The sequence below is a fragment of the Colletotrichum costaricense genome, assembly GCF_030867565.1.
Source record: "Colletotrichum costaricense strain IMI 309622 chromosome Unknown Scaffold_22.1, whole genome shotgun sequence".
In the NCBI taxonomy this organism is placed as follows: domain Eukaryota; kingdom Fungi; phylum Ascomycota; class Sordariomycetes; order Glomerellales; family Glomerellaceae; genus Colletotrichum; species Colletotrichum costaricense.
The window spans coordinates 655,640-670,487 of NW_026848251.1; the positions used below are offsets into that span (position 1 = coordinate 655,640).

At 56.0% G+C, this 14,848-nt stretch overlaps 2 protein-coding genes across 2 annotated transcripts in view; one reads left to right on the forward strand and one right to left on the reverse strand.

Annotated features, from left to right (window-relative positions):
- CCOS01_15066 (UbiD family decarboxylase) overlaps positions 1 to 10,112 on the reverse strand; it is a gene marked incomplete at both ends in the record, with an annotated part of 28,804 nt that extends 18,692 nt beyond the window's left edge. The window contains 2 exons of the mRNA XM_060463208.1: positions 54 to 9,764; positions 9,826 to 10,112. Of these exons, the coding sequence (XP_060306393.1) occupies positions 54 to 9,764; positions 9,826 to 10,112 (9,998 nt within the window). The remainder of the gene's footprint in view (positions 1 to 53; positions 9,765 to 9,825) is intronic.
- A 2,678-nt stretch (positions 10,113 to 12,790) lies between these two features.
- Positions 12,791 to 13,537, forward strand: CCOS01_15067 (uncharacterized protein; the record flags this gene model as incomplete). Its single annotated transcript, XM_060463209.1, has 1 exon — positions 12,791 to 13,537. One exon carries the CDS (start codon positions 12,791 to 12,793, stop codon positions 13,535 to 13,537), a length of 747 nt encoding a protein of 248 aa, XP_060306394.1.
- Positions 13,538 to 14,848: the final 1,311 nt, after the last annotated feature.

The following is a 14,848-nucleotide window of genomic DNA, read 5'->3' on the forward strand; positions in this document are numbered from 1 at the left end:
TTGTAAGCACATTAGGTAGACCGCCATTGTTGGATCCAGAGCTGGGCACCAACACGACTTCTGCTGGATCTCCAGAGGGCCCAATGGGAAGTGTGGTTGTGAGGGTAACTGAGCCACCATAGGTGCTGGTGAAAACATTAGGGAGACCGCCATTGTTCGCTCCAGAACTAGGCACAAGAATGACAGTTGCTGGGTCGCCTGAAGGTCCGATAGGCAGCGTCGTCGTAAGAGTGACTGAGCCTCCATAGGTGCTTGTGAGCACGTTGGGAAGGCCAGCACCATTCGATCCAGAACTGGGCACCAATATGACTGTGGCAGGATCCCCGGAGGGGCCAATTGGCAGAGTTGTCGTGAGAGTCACCGAGCCGTCGTACGTACTGGTAAGAACGTTGGGCAAACCAGGGGCGGCCGTGGAAGTGGGACCACCGGGGACGAGGATCACGGTCGCGATGTCGCCGGATGGTCCAACTGGGAGAGTTGTAGTCAAGGTTACGGAACCTCCGTAGGTGCTCGTCAAGATGTTCGGTAGACCAGGGGCGGCAGTTGAGCTGGGTACCAAAATCACAGTCGCGATATCGCCAGAGGGACCAACGGGTAGCGTGGTAGTCAAAGTGACTGAACCGCCATAGGTGCTGGTCAACACATTGGGCAGACCAGGCGCCGCCGTTTGGCTCGGTACAAGGATCACCGTGACGGGATCTCCAGACGGGCCAACAGGCAAGGCAGTGGTCAACGTGATCGATCCGCCGTAAGTGCTCGTGAGAATATTAGGCAAGCCAGGAGCAGGTGTCGTGCTGGGTACCAGGATGACTGTTGCGATATCGCCTGAAGGTCCGACTGGAAGCGTAGTGGTCAACGTGACTGAGCCACCATAGGTGCTAGTCAAGATATTGGGTAGGCCACCAGCGCCGGTCGGGCTTGGTACCAAAATCACCGTCTCGGGGTCGCCAGAAGGACCAACCGGCAAGACGGTTGTGAGAGTGATTGATCCTCCATACGTAGAAGTGAGGACATTTGGCAAGCCAGGAGCAGGTGTCGCGCTCGGAACCAAGATGACAGTCGCGACATCTCCAGAAGGCCCAACGGGCAAGGTGGTAGTGAGGGTTACCGAGCCACCGTATGTCGATGTCAAGACATTGGGAAGACCAGGAGCGCCAGTCTGGCTGGGCACGAGAATGACCGTGGCAACGTCTCCTGAGGGACCAACAGGCAATGTGGTGGTCAAAGTGACCGAACCTCCGTACGTAGAAGTGAGGATGTTGGGGAGGCCAGGAGCCGCAGTTTGACTGGGGACCAGAACAACAGTGCCAATGGGCAAGGTCGTGGTCAAGGTGACAAATCCATCGTACGTGCTGGTGAAGAGATTGCTTGGGACAGCGGGAGCGGCAGTCTGGCTCGGCACCAGGATAACGGTCGCCGGGTCTCCAGAAGGTCCGACTGGGAGGGTAGTGGTGAGCGTAACCGAGCCGTCGTACGTCGAAGTGAAGATATTGGGCAATGACGGAACCCCAGTATTGGTAGGGATGAGGATGATAGTAGCTCCAGGCTCCCCAGATGGACCGACGGGCAAAGTCGATGTCAGCGTGACTGAGCCATCATAGACACTGGTCAACACTCCGCCAGGGGCAATGGTAGGTGTGGCAATAGGAGAGCTTGGTACGAAGATGACCGTCGCACCGGGCTCGCCGGACGGGCCAGTAGGCAGAACAGTGGTGAGGGTAACCGAGCCTCCGTACGTCTGGGTAAGGATATTGGGAAGACCTGCAGCTGCTGTGCTACCCGGTACCAGAATGACAGTAGCAGGATCACCAGATGGACCGATGGGCAAGGTGGTCGTAAGGGTGACCGATCCGGCATAAGTACTGGTCAAGATGCCTCCAGGGGCAACAGTTGGTGTAGCAATCGGGGAACTTGGCACAAAGATAACAGTTGCACCAGGCTCTCCCGAAGGACCCGTAGGGAGGACAGTTGTCAATGTCACCGATCCACCGTATGTCTGGGTCAGAATGTTGGGTAGACCGGCTGCCCCAGTGCTGCTTGGCACCAATACAACGGTTGCTGGATCGCCAGATGGGCCGATAGGCAAAGTGGTCGTGAGCGTTACCGATCCATCGTACGTGCTGGTCAAAACACCTCCGACAGATGGAACGGACGGAGCAGTGGTCGGGAGGCCAGGAACGAAAATGACCGTAGCTCCAGGCTCACCTGATGGGCCCGTAGGCAGCACAGTCGTCAAGGTCACCGAACCGTCGTATGTCTGAGTAAGGATATTAGGCAGGCCAACGGCTCCGGTGCTGGTCGGCACCAAGATGACGGTCGCTGGGTCGCCAGATGGTCCGATTGGCAAAGTAGTCGTCAAAGTGACTGAACCGCCGTAAGTGCTCGTCAAAACGCCGCCAGCAGATGGAACAGTTGGTGCTGTAGTAGGCAAGCCAGGAACAAAGATGACCGTTGCGCCAGGCTCTCCTGAAGGACCCGTGGGAAGAACAGATGTCAAAGTCACAGATCCACCATAGGTCTGCGTCAGGATGTTTGGAAGGCCTGCCACTGCGGTGCTTGTTGATACCAAGGTGTTGCTTGGTACCAAGACCACAGTCGCTGGGTCACCAGATGGGCCAACCGGCAAAGTAGTCGTGAGCGTGACCGATCCGTCGTACGTGCTTGTCAACACATTGCCGAGAGCCTGAGTAGGGTCAACGGACGAGGCGCCTGGAGCAGAGGGAACGAAGATGACAGTCACACCAGGGTCGCCCGCAGATCCTGTGGGGACAACAGTGGTCAACGTAACGGAGCCGCCGTAGGTCTGGGTCAAGACGTTGGGCAGCGTAGGAGCAGCAGTGATGGTTGGAGTGGCGCTGGGAGCACCAGGTACGAAGATGACCGTAGCGGGATCTCCAGACGGACCAACGGGCAAGACTGATGTCAAAGTGACTGAGCCTCCGTAAGTGCTCGTGAGGATGTTAGGTAGGCCCGCAGCACCAGTGTTGCTAGTGATGCCAGGAGTGCCTGGTACGAAGATGACTGTAGCAAGGTCTCCGGACGGACCAACTGGCAAAACTGAAGTTAAAGTAACGGAGCCTCCGTAAGTGCTGGTCAAAACATTAGGTAGACCAGCCACACCAGAGTTGCTGGTAACACCAGGAGTTCCCGGTACAAAGATGACCGTGGCAGGATCTCCAGATGGGCCAACCGGTAGTACTGAAGTCAAAGTCACCGAACCTCCATAAGTGCTTGTCAGGATGTTGGGGAGACCAGCGGCACCAGTGTTGCTGGTGACGCCAGGGGCACTTGGAATGAAGATGATCGTCTGCGCAGGGTCTCCAGCAGAGCCAGTAGAGATGACGGAAGTCAGAGTAACTGAACCATCATAAATACTGGTCAAAACATTGGGAAGACCTGCAGCACCAGTGTTGCTGGGAACACCAGTCGCGCTTGGCACGAATATAACGGTAGCTGGATCTCCAGATGGACCAACAGGGAGGACCGAAGTCAGAGTCACCGAGCCTCCATAGGTACTTGTCAAGATGTTGGGAAGTCCTGCAGGATCAGTGTTGCTGGGAACAATAGTCACGCCCGGGACGAAGACAATAGTCTGCGGGGGCACGTTGATACCACCATCAGTAACGACCGACGTAAAGGTGACTGAGCCTGCATATGTGCTAGTCTGGATGTTGGGCAAACCCGGAGCAGCAGAGCTACTCGGCACAAAGATGATTGTCTGTGCTGGCTCACCCGATGGCCCGGTTGGTAGGATTGAGGTCAGGGTAACCGAACCACCGTATGTGCTGGTCAAGACATTGGGCAATGAGGGTGCACCGGTGGCGCCAGGGGCGCCGGTGTTGCTCGGGACGAAGATGATTGTCTGGCCGGGGTCTCCGTTGGTACCGGTAGGCAAGACAGAGGTCAACGTAACAGAGCCTCCATACGTGCTAGTCAAGACATTCGGTAGCGCCGGGCTGAGCGTGGCAGTGGGAGTCGGGATGAGAATGATAGTCGCACCCGGCTCGCCGAAGGGCCCAGTGGGCAGCGTGGATGTGAGAGTGACGGAACCGCCATAGAAGCTGGTGAACAGGCCACCGGCAGTCGGCACTGTAGCAGATGGAGTGACTGTGTTACTAGGGAGGAAGATGATTGTGGCACCCGGCTCACCAGAAGGACCCGCAGGTAGAACCGAAGTTGATGGCACCAGTCCGCTGTAGAAGCTGGTGAGAACTCCAGCCAATGCGGTGGTCGCGGGAGTGGGCGCAGCAGTGTTGCTGGGAACGAAGATGACTGTGGCACCAGGCTCTCCAGACGGTCCGACGGGGAGCGTAGAAGTAAGAGTGACTGAACCTCCGTACGTGCTAGTGTAGAGACCGGCAGCCAAAGCCGTTGTAGCGGCGGTTGACAGACTGGTGCTGCTGGGAAGGAAGATGACGGTGCCACCAGGCTCGCCAGAGGGACCTGGAGGCAACACGGATGTCGAAGGCACCAAGCCACTGTAGAAGCTGGTAATAACACCGCCAGCAGTGGGCGTTGCTGCGCCTGCTCCGCTCGTTGCACTTGGGACGAGAACGATGACCGTTCCGGGGTCATTGGAGTTGATCGGGGCGACAGTAGTAGTCAGAGGAACTGAGCCGGTGTAGGTGGACAGGAATGTTGTGAGTACATTGTTGCCAACACCAGGAGCAGCGCCACCAGTCGAGCTCGCAATGTTGCTTGGAACCAAGACAATAAGAGTGCCAGGGTCTCCAGGGTTTGCAGGTGAAGCAATGGCCGTTGAGATAACAGAGCCACCATACGTCGACGTGACAGTAGTAAGAGGAATGGCGGGTGTGGCTGTGGGAGAAGCCAGCACGTTGCTCGGAACGAGAACAACGAGGGTGCCAGTCGAGCCAGTTCCCGATGGGAACACAGTCTGGAATGAGGTGACCGAGCCTCCGTAGGTGGAAGTAAGAGTGGCAAACACCGCACCGGGTGAGGACGTAATAGCTGGAGCACCAGCACTGAGGGTACCAGGGTCGATGGTAGAGCTCGGGACAAGGATGACGAAAGTTCCCTGGGAGTTGGTTCCGGTAGGAAGGATAGTCGAGGTCGACGGCACGGATCCGGTATAGGTGCTGATGAGCGTCGCGAAGTTGGCACCTGGAGTAGTTCCAGGGGTTGCCGTGGCGCTTGGAAGGAGGACGATGACGGTCCCCAAGCTGTCAGTGCCAGCGGGAGCGAGCGTAGTGGTCGATGGAACCGTTCCGGTGTATGTGCTGATGAGAGTCACGAGCGACGCGGGTGCCACAGTCGGAGTTGCAGCTGGCCCTGTGGTTGGAATGTTGATCGCAGGACTTGAAGTCGCAGGATCCTGTCCAATAGTGGGAGTCTGGATAAGAACGAGACCAACGCTGCCGCTGGCAGTAGGCAGGATAGTGGTAATCTGAGTTCCGGTGCCAGAATATCCAGTCTGAACCGTGATGAACGAGAAGCCAGGAGCCGTAGGTGTAGGGGCAACATTCGTAACCGCGGGCGAAGAAGGAGAGAAAGGAGTCTGGATAATGATGGCTCCAACGGTCTCAGTCCCAGATGGGAATACTGTGGCGGTAGTCGGCACAGCTCCCGTGTAGCCAACAGTAGTAGTGAGGAACGAAAGGCCAGACGTGGGAAGAGGTGTCTGGATAATGACAGTTCCTGGATCTCCAGCGTTCACAGGTGCCAAGGTTGTAGTCGCCGGTGCCGAGCCGAAGAATCCACTGGTCAGAGTAACAAACGATGCTGGAGCAACGGTGACCGAAGGAGCAGCAGCAGAAGTAGGTGTCAAGACGATCAAAGTCGTCGGATCGCCGGCGGAAGAGGGAGTCAGCGTAAGAGTGGATGTGGCAGAGCCAGCAAACCCGCTCGTGATGATGACGTTGGGCAAAGCGTTCGTGACGCCGGGCGCCGCGGTTCCAATAGATGGAGTCTGGACAACCACACTTCCAGGGTTGGTGCCCGAGGGAGGGAAAGTGACTGTGGTGGGCAGAGTGCCGGTGCCAACAGTTGTGGTCAGGATGAAGCCGCTGGGCACAGTAGGTGGTGGAGGGTCACCGCTGATGCTGATCAATACAGTCGTGCTGATTCTTGTGGGAGTCTGGATGAGAACGATGCCAACAGAGTTGGTTCCCGTAGGAAGAATCGTCACCGTTGTCGGCTCAGTGCCGGTGAATCCAGTGACAGCCGTGATGAAGCTGTTGGGAGCAACAGCAACGCCAGAGGTAGGAGTCTGGACGACGACAACTCCGGGCTGGGTCCCGGTTGGCGGCAGAGTAAAGGTAGTTGGCGTGGATCCAGTGTAGCCAGTGGTGACAGAGACGAAGCCGGGCGCGGTGACAGCCGGGTCAACGATGGGAGTCGTTGCGCCTCCGGCTCCGGGAGCAGTGGGGGTCTGAACAATCACGGTTCCGATAGTGTTGGTGCCGGAGGGCAAGACAGTAGATGTCGCCGCAACAGGTCCGCCGATGGAAATGGTGATCTGAATGTTCGGCAGACCCAACGAGATGGATGGCACAGTTACAGCACCTCCAGAGAAGATGGGTGTCTGAACGACCACGGTACCAACTGTGTCAGTTCCACCAGGGAAGTAAGTAATCGTAGTCGGCGCAATGCCAGTGAATCCCTGGGTAGTAGTGATGAAGCTATTGGCCGCCACGTTGGTGGCAGAGACCGAGGGATTTGTGAACGGGGTCTGAACGACCACGAGACCAGAGCCACCGGAAGACGGCTGCACGGTAACGGTAGTGGGGAGTGATCCGGTGAAGCCAATCGTCGTGGTCTGAAGAATGTTGACCTCCACAGAAACCGTGGGCGTCTGGATCAAGACGACGCCGAGGGTGTTGGTTCCCGTCGGCGGCAGGGTGGTAGTCTGAGGAACGGATCCGGAGAAGCCCTGGAAGAGAGTCGTGAAGACACCAGCGCCTGGAGCGGCAGTCGCGGCGACAGTCGGTGTCTGGATAATCACGAGGCCCACCGAGTTGGTGCCGGAGGGAGGGAGAATGGCGGTTGTTGCTACCGGTCCGCCCTGGGTCAAGGTGATGAAGGAACCCAGGCTGAGACTGGGGATAGACAGAATGATGGTGGGCAAGTCGATGGAAATGGGTGGGATAGTGAGTCCAGGAAGCACCAAGCCAGAGTTGACTGCGCCTGGAGTGGTAGCAGCACCGGTGGGCAGGGCTGTGAACAAGGACGAAGGCACCTGGACGAGAACGGTGCCAACAGTGTTTGTTCCCGATGGCAACAGCACGTTCGTCTCCACGGCGGGAACGTCAGCCGGTGTTGTGACCGTCACGAAGGGCACACCAGAGGGGAGGTTCAGCTGAGAAGCAGCTGGAGTGGCAGGGGTTTGGACGAGAACAGTTCCTAGAGTGTTTGTTCCCGTGGGAAGCAACACGTTTGTTAGCACAGCGGGGACATCACCAGCAGTAGTTACCGTAACGAATGGCACTCCGGAAGGGAGGGTCAGTTGGGGAGCAGCTGGGTTAGTAGGAGTAAGGACGACAACCGTTCCTGGAGCGCCGCTGACAGCAGGAGGAACGGTAAAGGTCGAGGGCTGAAGGCCGTTGAAGCCGCTCTGGATGGTGGTAAAGGCACCCAGAGCTCCAGGTGCAAGACTGGATGGGACTCCGTTGGCACCAGGATCCTGTGTCTGCGTCTGGCCTGGCTGAGCAGTAGCAGTGGCCAAGGGGTCGCCCAGAACCACAACCGTGCCGACGGTGTTGGTTCCCACAGGAGGGATAGTCAGCGTGGTGGGAGTTGATCCAATAGCTGGTCCGGTGAGGGTGGTGAAGGAACCAGGCAGAGCCCCTTGGGACGCCGCGGCAGTCGCAGCAGCTGGGTCCGGAGTCAACACCAAGGCGACGGGAGCAGTAGATGCAAGGCCCTGTGGGAGGACGGTAACGGTGGTAGGTAGAGAACCGCCAAATCCAGTGGTGATGGTGTTGATCACATTAGGAGCCACCGTCGCAGCAGAGCCCGCCGGGTCAGGCGCAGCAGAACCGGCAGCGTTGGTCAATGGCGTAAGGACCAAGACTTGAGAGGCCGTTTGGGACCCCAGAGGAGGCAATGTGATCGTGGTCGGCACAGATCCGGAGTAGCCGCTAGTGAGGATATTCGGGAGAACAGCTGCGTTCGAAGCCGCCGGGTTTGCGGCGGACACACTGGGGGCTGTAGCTTGCGTAGCAGCGTTCGTGATAGGAGGCACAGCCGTAGTTGCGGCAGGGTTTCCAATGGTGGCTCCCGCGCTGAAGCCGACGGGCAATTGCTCGACGATGGTGGCAACCGGGTTGTCGCCCTGAGAAGGGAGGGTCAAAGTCAACGGATCTGTGCCATTGTAGTCACCTCGGATAGTGACGAGGTTGGCAGCCAAAGCGGCTGGTGCAGTCGTGGCCGGATCATCTCCGCCCAGTCCCACAGCGACTACAATAGTTCCGGGGGCAGAAGCAGAGTTTCCTAACAAGGGCAAGGTGATTGTGGCACCGAGACCGGCAATCGGGAGCGCGGCCAAGGTTCTGAAGAGAGCAGGCCGAGCAGTGATTGAGGGAGTCTGAACAATAATGGTACCCAGAGTCGGGTTGCCGGCGGGAACGATGGTGAGCGAGACTGGAAGGGATCCAGTGTTGCCATCAGTCGTAATGGTCGTAAAAGGGCCGGTGAAGGAGGTGATGGCAGGCTGGACAACAACAGTACCGGTCTGGCCGTTGCCTGAGGGAGGAACAGTGATGGTGACTGGTGATCCTCCCGTGTTACCGCCGGCCGTGATAGTTCGGAAAGGTCCGTTGAAGGCCGTAGGATCCAGGCTTTGAACGAGAACGGTGAAGACGCCGTCCGTCGCACCAGCGGCCGGGGGAATAGTCACAGTCGCGGGAGCATCACCCTGGCCGCCGCCAACGGTAACGGTCGTAAACGGACCAGCAGCGGGGCCTGTGAAGCCATCCGTGGTCTGTACAATAACAGTTCCGGTCTGTCCTTCGGGTGCCGGGATGGAAAGTGTAGTTGGCGTGGCTCCGGCAACGCTGATGGTCTGGAAGATGGCACCAAGAGCTGGTGCCGCAGTCTGTACGATTACCGCACCAACACTGCCAGCCGTCGGGATAAGCGTGAAGGTTCCGGTCTGGCCGTTTTGGCCCTGGATGCTCACGGTTGTGAGCCTAGCAAGGAAATCGGCCTCGCCTCCCGGAGTCTGGATAATCTGAAGCACAGCATCGGCCCCGGTCTGCGTCACACCCCTGTTACCGGGCAATGTGATGGCAGCGGGTGTAACACCGGCGTTACCGAAAACCGTAATGACGTTCTGAGGACCAGTAACAGTGATGGAGAAGCTGTCAAAAGTCTGCGCAAAGACCGTACCCGCAGATCCAGCCGAGTCCACGACGGTGAAGTTCCTGGGCACGCCCGTGGCACCACCAACGTTGACGGTAGCAAAGATCTGAGGCAAAGCCGCAGCACCTCCAGATGCTGTGGGAGCGATTGTGACCGGAACTGATGCAGGGCTGGGTCCGGGGTTGATAACGCTGCTCGCTCCTGGCGCGGACTGCGTGACAAAACCACTCGGGTCGATGGGAGTGCCCAGGACAGTTGCTGTCTCTGGAACACTACTGCCGGTGGTGGCCGCAATGTTGGCAAAAGGGGTGAAGACCAAGTAGGTTCCGACGCCATCAGGACCAGAGGGGAAGATTGTGATTGTGCTTGCCTCAGATCCGGCCTGGCCACCTCTTGTGATGGTGACATAGGCGTTTGGAATTGACGAGACCTGGTCAATGATTCTAAGTGGTCGTATTAGCTTCAATGTCTAGGTATGAACTTTGAGAAGCTCGAATAACTTACCTAGTAACTTGGGACGTAAGTGTTCCTAACTTGTCAATTTCGGTGACCAAGGTCAATGGAGCATTAGTGATGGTGAGGGTCAGCCCATCATCGAGTACCAGGACAGTGTTGACTGGTAAGTAGGCGCTGATGTAGATGGGCTGTCTGACGATGAACTGCACCGGCTGTACTTCGACAGATGTGATGCCGGCAGCACAGACGGGATTATCGGGAAACTGAGGCAACGCGATGGACGGCCAGTACTGGCTGGCAGCGACCAACAGGCCCAGGATGGTGTTGAACTTCATGGTGATGATGAAGCGCCGCTGCGTGATTCCAGCACGATAGTCTCAAGACCGTCCAAGACACCAGGTCTGGAAGCCGAGCAGCAGCAAGATTAACCTTAGTTGTGTAACGTCGTTGTTGCTAATCAGAGCCGATCCTTTTCTTTTGTTTCCTTTCGGAATATTAAGGTATAGTAGAGTCGTACAAGGAAATATCTGGTCGACTATTGACCATGCAGTGGCATCTCTCGAATAAGACGGGAGGCGCCGCTGTTTCAACGGGGGGAGGAAAAAGAGAAAAAAGGCAAACAAGAGAAGCGTTCGAGGCCAAAGTGTGTGGACGCCGTGAAACAAATACTAGATGTGTTTCTTGTACGACGGTCAACGAAGATGGCTCGATTGTTTTAATGGTGAGGTTCTGCTGTAGCTTGTTGCCGTGAGACTGATGCGTTCCTAACCGACAGAATGGGCCGAAGGCGTGTGGAATGTCGTATCCTATGCGGAACGATGGCAGGATCTGTCTTCGGCCCAAGGCGCATGCCAAGCTGGCTCACAATGTCTCTGTGTGATGAGGATGATGGATACTCTACCTCGGACTCGATTGCAACGTCCAAGTAATGACGAGATGTAAAATAGGGCAGATATCGGAAGCGAAGAGAGGCAAATAGAAGAGCGAGAGAAGAGGCGAGAGGGAGGGAGAGATGGCGAGCAAATCGTGGCGAACCTGTTACCGGGCCGAGTGCCTCTCGTCGAGGATACGGCAGAGGCATGAGAGAGAGGCCAGAGCCATCTCATTCGAAAACAGGAGGATTGATGCCTCGCCTGACTTCATGGTTACCTATTCTGTGACTGAATCTGGCCGAGTTCTGCTCGTTCCGGCCAAAGTTGTGATGCTGTTCAGAAGCGATTGGTGAGAATGGGGTCTGGCGTTTTTGGAGATCTAAGACAAGACCGTCAACCGAGAGGGAACTAGAGCCGCTTCGGGAGCCCACGGCGGATTTTCCGCGCTCGGCGTAGGTGAGATGGAGAGCGAGACTGCTGTGATTGCTACTAGGTAACACTCAAGAATGCTCAGAGTTGGCCCATTGTAGACAATCACATTGTTTGTTCGTCGGTAGCGTCAGCGGTGATGGGTGATGTGGTTGAGAGCCACAGGAGCCTAGGTATGCGGGCAAGGTGAGAAAACACATAGCTAAGGTGATTTGACTAGCATTAGACTCCCGTCATCTCAGATTCCGCGCCCGCAGGAACGACGACGGTTGAGACGACAACATCCGCCTGGCCCTATTGCTTTGCGGGTCGTCCGAAAGAGGGGAGGATTTGCTCCCGTTCTTAGTAGCTTTTCTTGCACCTTACCGACCTTACTTATTAGATGCTTAGCAGAAGCTCTCTCCGCTAGCTGCCGCCCAGGTCTAGGATGACTTGCAGCCTCCGTACGAAAGCGTTGCTGGTGGGTCATAGCTATCTGGTCGTTTCTGTGTGTGCTTGTGTGTGTGTGTGTGTGTGGGAGGTCAGTCAGACGCAATAAGGTGCGAGACGGTTCGAGGGAGCTGAAGTCCATCTTGACCAAATCCGTCCAAGCTTCTCCTAACTCCCCAGCAGGAGGCGTTCAATGTAGCCGAACCGTTGCTGGCTGTGGGCTACTTGTTGTGGCAGGCCCTCCTCCTTCGGCCGCCTCTTTCAACCTGCTGTGGTGCCTCTTTGGGAATATTACCGCCACAGCCCGGAAACGAACTGACTGGAAGTGGACGGTGAGTCGGAGGTCCCCCATCCCGAGGGGGTGTGTGCATTACCTAGTCAACTCTGTCGGTCTGGTCTGTGGGAGTGGAGGAGTGAGGAGTTGTTGTCAAATAACACACTAGCAGAGTTAGACCGCAACTAAATACGGGAAGGGAATGCGCGAGATCTACGCAACAGTTGGCGCGGTTTTCCCCGGGGGAGCCGTCGCGGTTGGTCAGCCGTCATCCCGTCTAGTTCCAAGACACACACCCTACAAAGCGCCTAGACCCTTGAACTCAATCTCACCGTTCCCACGGAAGCTTTGACAGTTTTTCTTATTTCCGATCTCTGCTTCTTGTTCGGATCCGGTTACCACTCGCCCTTGACCAGGACGGCCCGTGACAGTTGAAGCTATCCCAACCTGTCTTCCCGAACAAGACAAGCAGTCCTGGGAGACTACAGATACCCTCACACACGACCGCACGCGGACAGTGGCGCTGAGCGAGGCCAGGTATTGGAGTCTCCGGTCAGAAGGCATCACGATCGCAGTCACAAAGACCTTGGCAAGTATGCATTCAGCCGCTCTCTCGAGCAAACCCACTCATACTGTTCCTTTGCAGCTCTATGAGGGCTTTGTGGGAATTGCGTCTGTTCCGGCCGTGAGACTCTCGAGAGGCTCTTGGGGGGGCGTCTTTGCAGTCCCCAAGAGGGTTGGATGAACAATAGAGTTGACGCCCGAGTGGACATGACGCTCCGGAGATGGACGTCAGATGTCGACAAACGGCTTGGCGGCTGGGGTGAAGGCGGCACGGGAGGCATACGATATCGGTCCATCTTGAGATCAAGATGTCCTGATATAGAGTTTGTCCGCATTCCTTCTTCAGCCCGAGATTCCTGCCACTCTTGGACCCTGAATCCAACCGCGACAATCTTGAACCATCCAACATCAGCTCACTCCAGCTCACCTCTCGCCTCTTACAAAAATGTTGCAACTCATCTTTGCATTCGCTGCCGTTGCGGCTGGCGCAAGGGTCTACCGCAGACAAGAAGATTGTTCCTCCACCACAACGTTAGATGCCCTCACCGTTACCAGGGTTGAGCCGATCTCGATCTATATCCTCCCTCAACAACTTGCACCGACAGGGACCAACAATGATCCCTTCACCGCAGTCTATACAACAGTCTATCCCACCTTCTGCCCGGAGTGCTCTCAGGGTCTGAGGCCAGAGACTTACACCATCACCCAGACCTGCACCGGCATCACAGGATGCCAACCATCAGGCAGTGTCCTTCCTCCGGGCTTCACTACAACCCAAGCTACTTGCACCGACTGCCCAACACCATTCAGTGCCGTCCTTACTGTCCCTCAAGCGACTGATGCCGTCGTCACTTCAACCTTCCTCGAGACCATCACAGAGCCTGGCTTGACCACGACGCGCACAATCGTCCAGACCTGCGCGAGCGAGCCTTGCTTGCCTCAAATCACCAATGTCCCTGGACGCGTCTCTACCTTCGATGGGGGTCTCTTTGCCGAGCCGGTTACACAAACAGCCACAGTGTCGGTCTCAGTCACCGTGACCGACAAGTCAACTGCAACCGTCACTGCCGATGCTGATCCATCCTTCCGTCCTGGCAACTTCAACAGCGGTGCCGGACACGTCGTCTCTTCAGACAAGTCTCTTGTTCTTTGCGTCAGCGCATTTGTTCTTTTGTTGATCATGTCTTCATAAGCAAGCGAGCGGGTGGAGCGAGCGGGAAAATGTGTGTGTGCCACAGATTGTGGATGATGTTGATGGCCATTAAGACTCATGAACTCTTAGCCTGCGTATTGCTTCATGTTGCCTCTACTGCTTCTAAGGACAATACTTGATACCAATTGTTTTCAATACGAGCCTTTGAGGGCTTTTACTTTCATTTCCTTGTATAACCTTACTTCGGTCCAGTATATACCCTCATCATAGTACCTTATCCATCAAAGGATCTTCAACATTTGTTCCATTGAGTAGATATTAGATATACACAAAATCAACGAGGTCTGAGTACTTCTTCTTCAAATCAAATTCGATCATAAGATTACTTGCTCCATTTCTTGATCGCGACCATTCTGCGCATTCTTCGTTTTCTTTCACTACCACGACTACTTGGCCTTAGTTGGAGATGAATCTTTGTGCCAATACCACTAATAAAAGTTGTGTAACTATCACCATTCTACATCCGACTCACGAAAAGCCCGCTTTTGAAAGATGCTAGATCCCGCAATATTAGAGTGCGGGTAGCAATCAGATCATGAGGGTCCCCCTGATATTAGTCACATTTTGGGGTTACACGCGAATTCCAGGGTTCGAAAGCCCAGTGCCTCCCCTCCCCCGTCTGGAAGTAATATCCCGCCTTTTGGGGAAAAATAAGAGTGATCTGCGTCTCTTGGCCATGCTTCCCATTGTCAAAAGAAATACGCGTCGTCGGGTCTCGTCTGCATGTCATTTTCTGGACGATCATTTCATCACGGCCCTGTCCATCGGGTCTCGATGTGACGACAAACCCCTGTGACCCCATTGATCCCCCCAGGAACCATCCCGAGATCATGGACATGGGCACATATGGATCCGAGAGTGAGGTTTGACCTCATGCTCGGCTCTCGGATCTGCACAGCTGAACATCTGGGAGTCTTGGAAATGTCTGCATTCGTTGAACTTTGGAAGCCATCTTGAACCCTGCTGACTGGATGTCGCAGCGGCTGGAACTAGGACTGCTGATCATCTGCGATTCCGTCTGGTCTATTCTAAATTCTATCTTTACCCTTCTCTTGCGGGGCCGTTTCGCCGCACTCTTCCTCCTCCCGCGGGACCCCGGCCGTAGCTACACAGGCTATTATCTCACACTTTTTTTCTTGTTTACCGGCCCGTACTCACGGGTAAATCCTCGGCTCGCGCCTGATCTGATGATGTGTCTGGATTGGCGGGAGGGTCAAATTCCGCGCAAGCCACGGATGTCACTAGCCCATTTCTCCTCATTCCATCGACAAAGGCAGCGCTACGCAAACT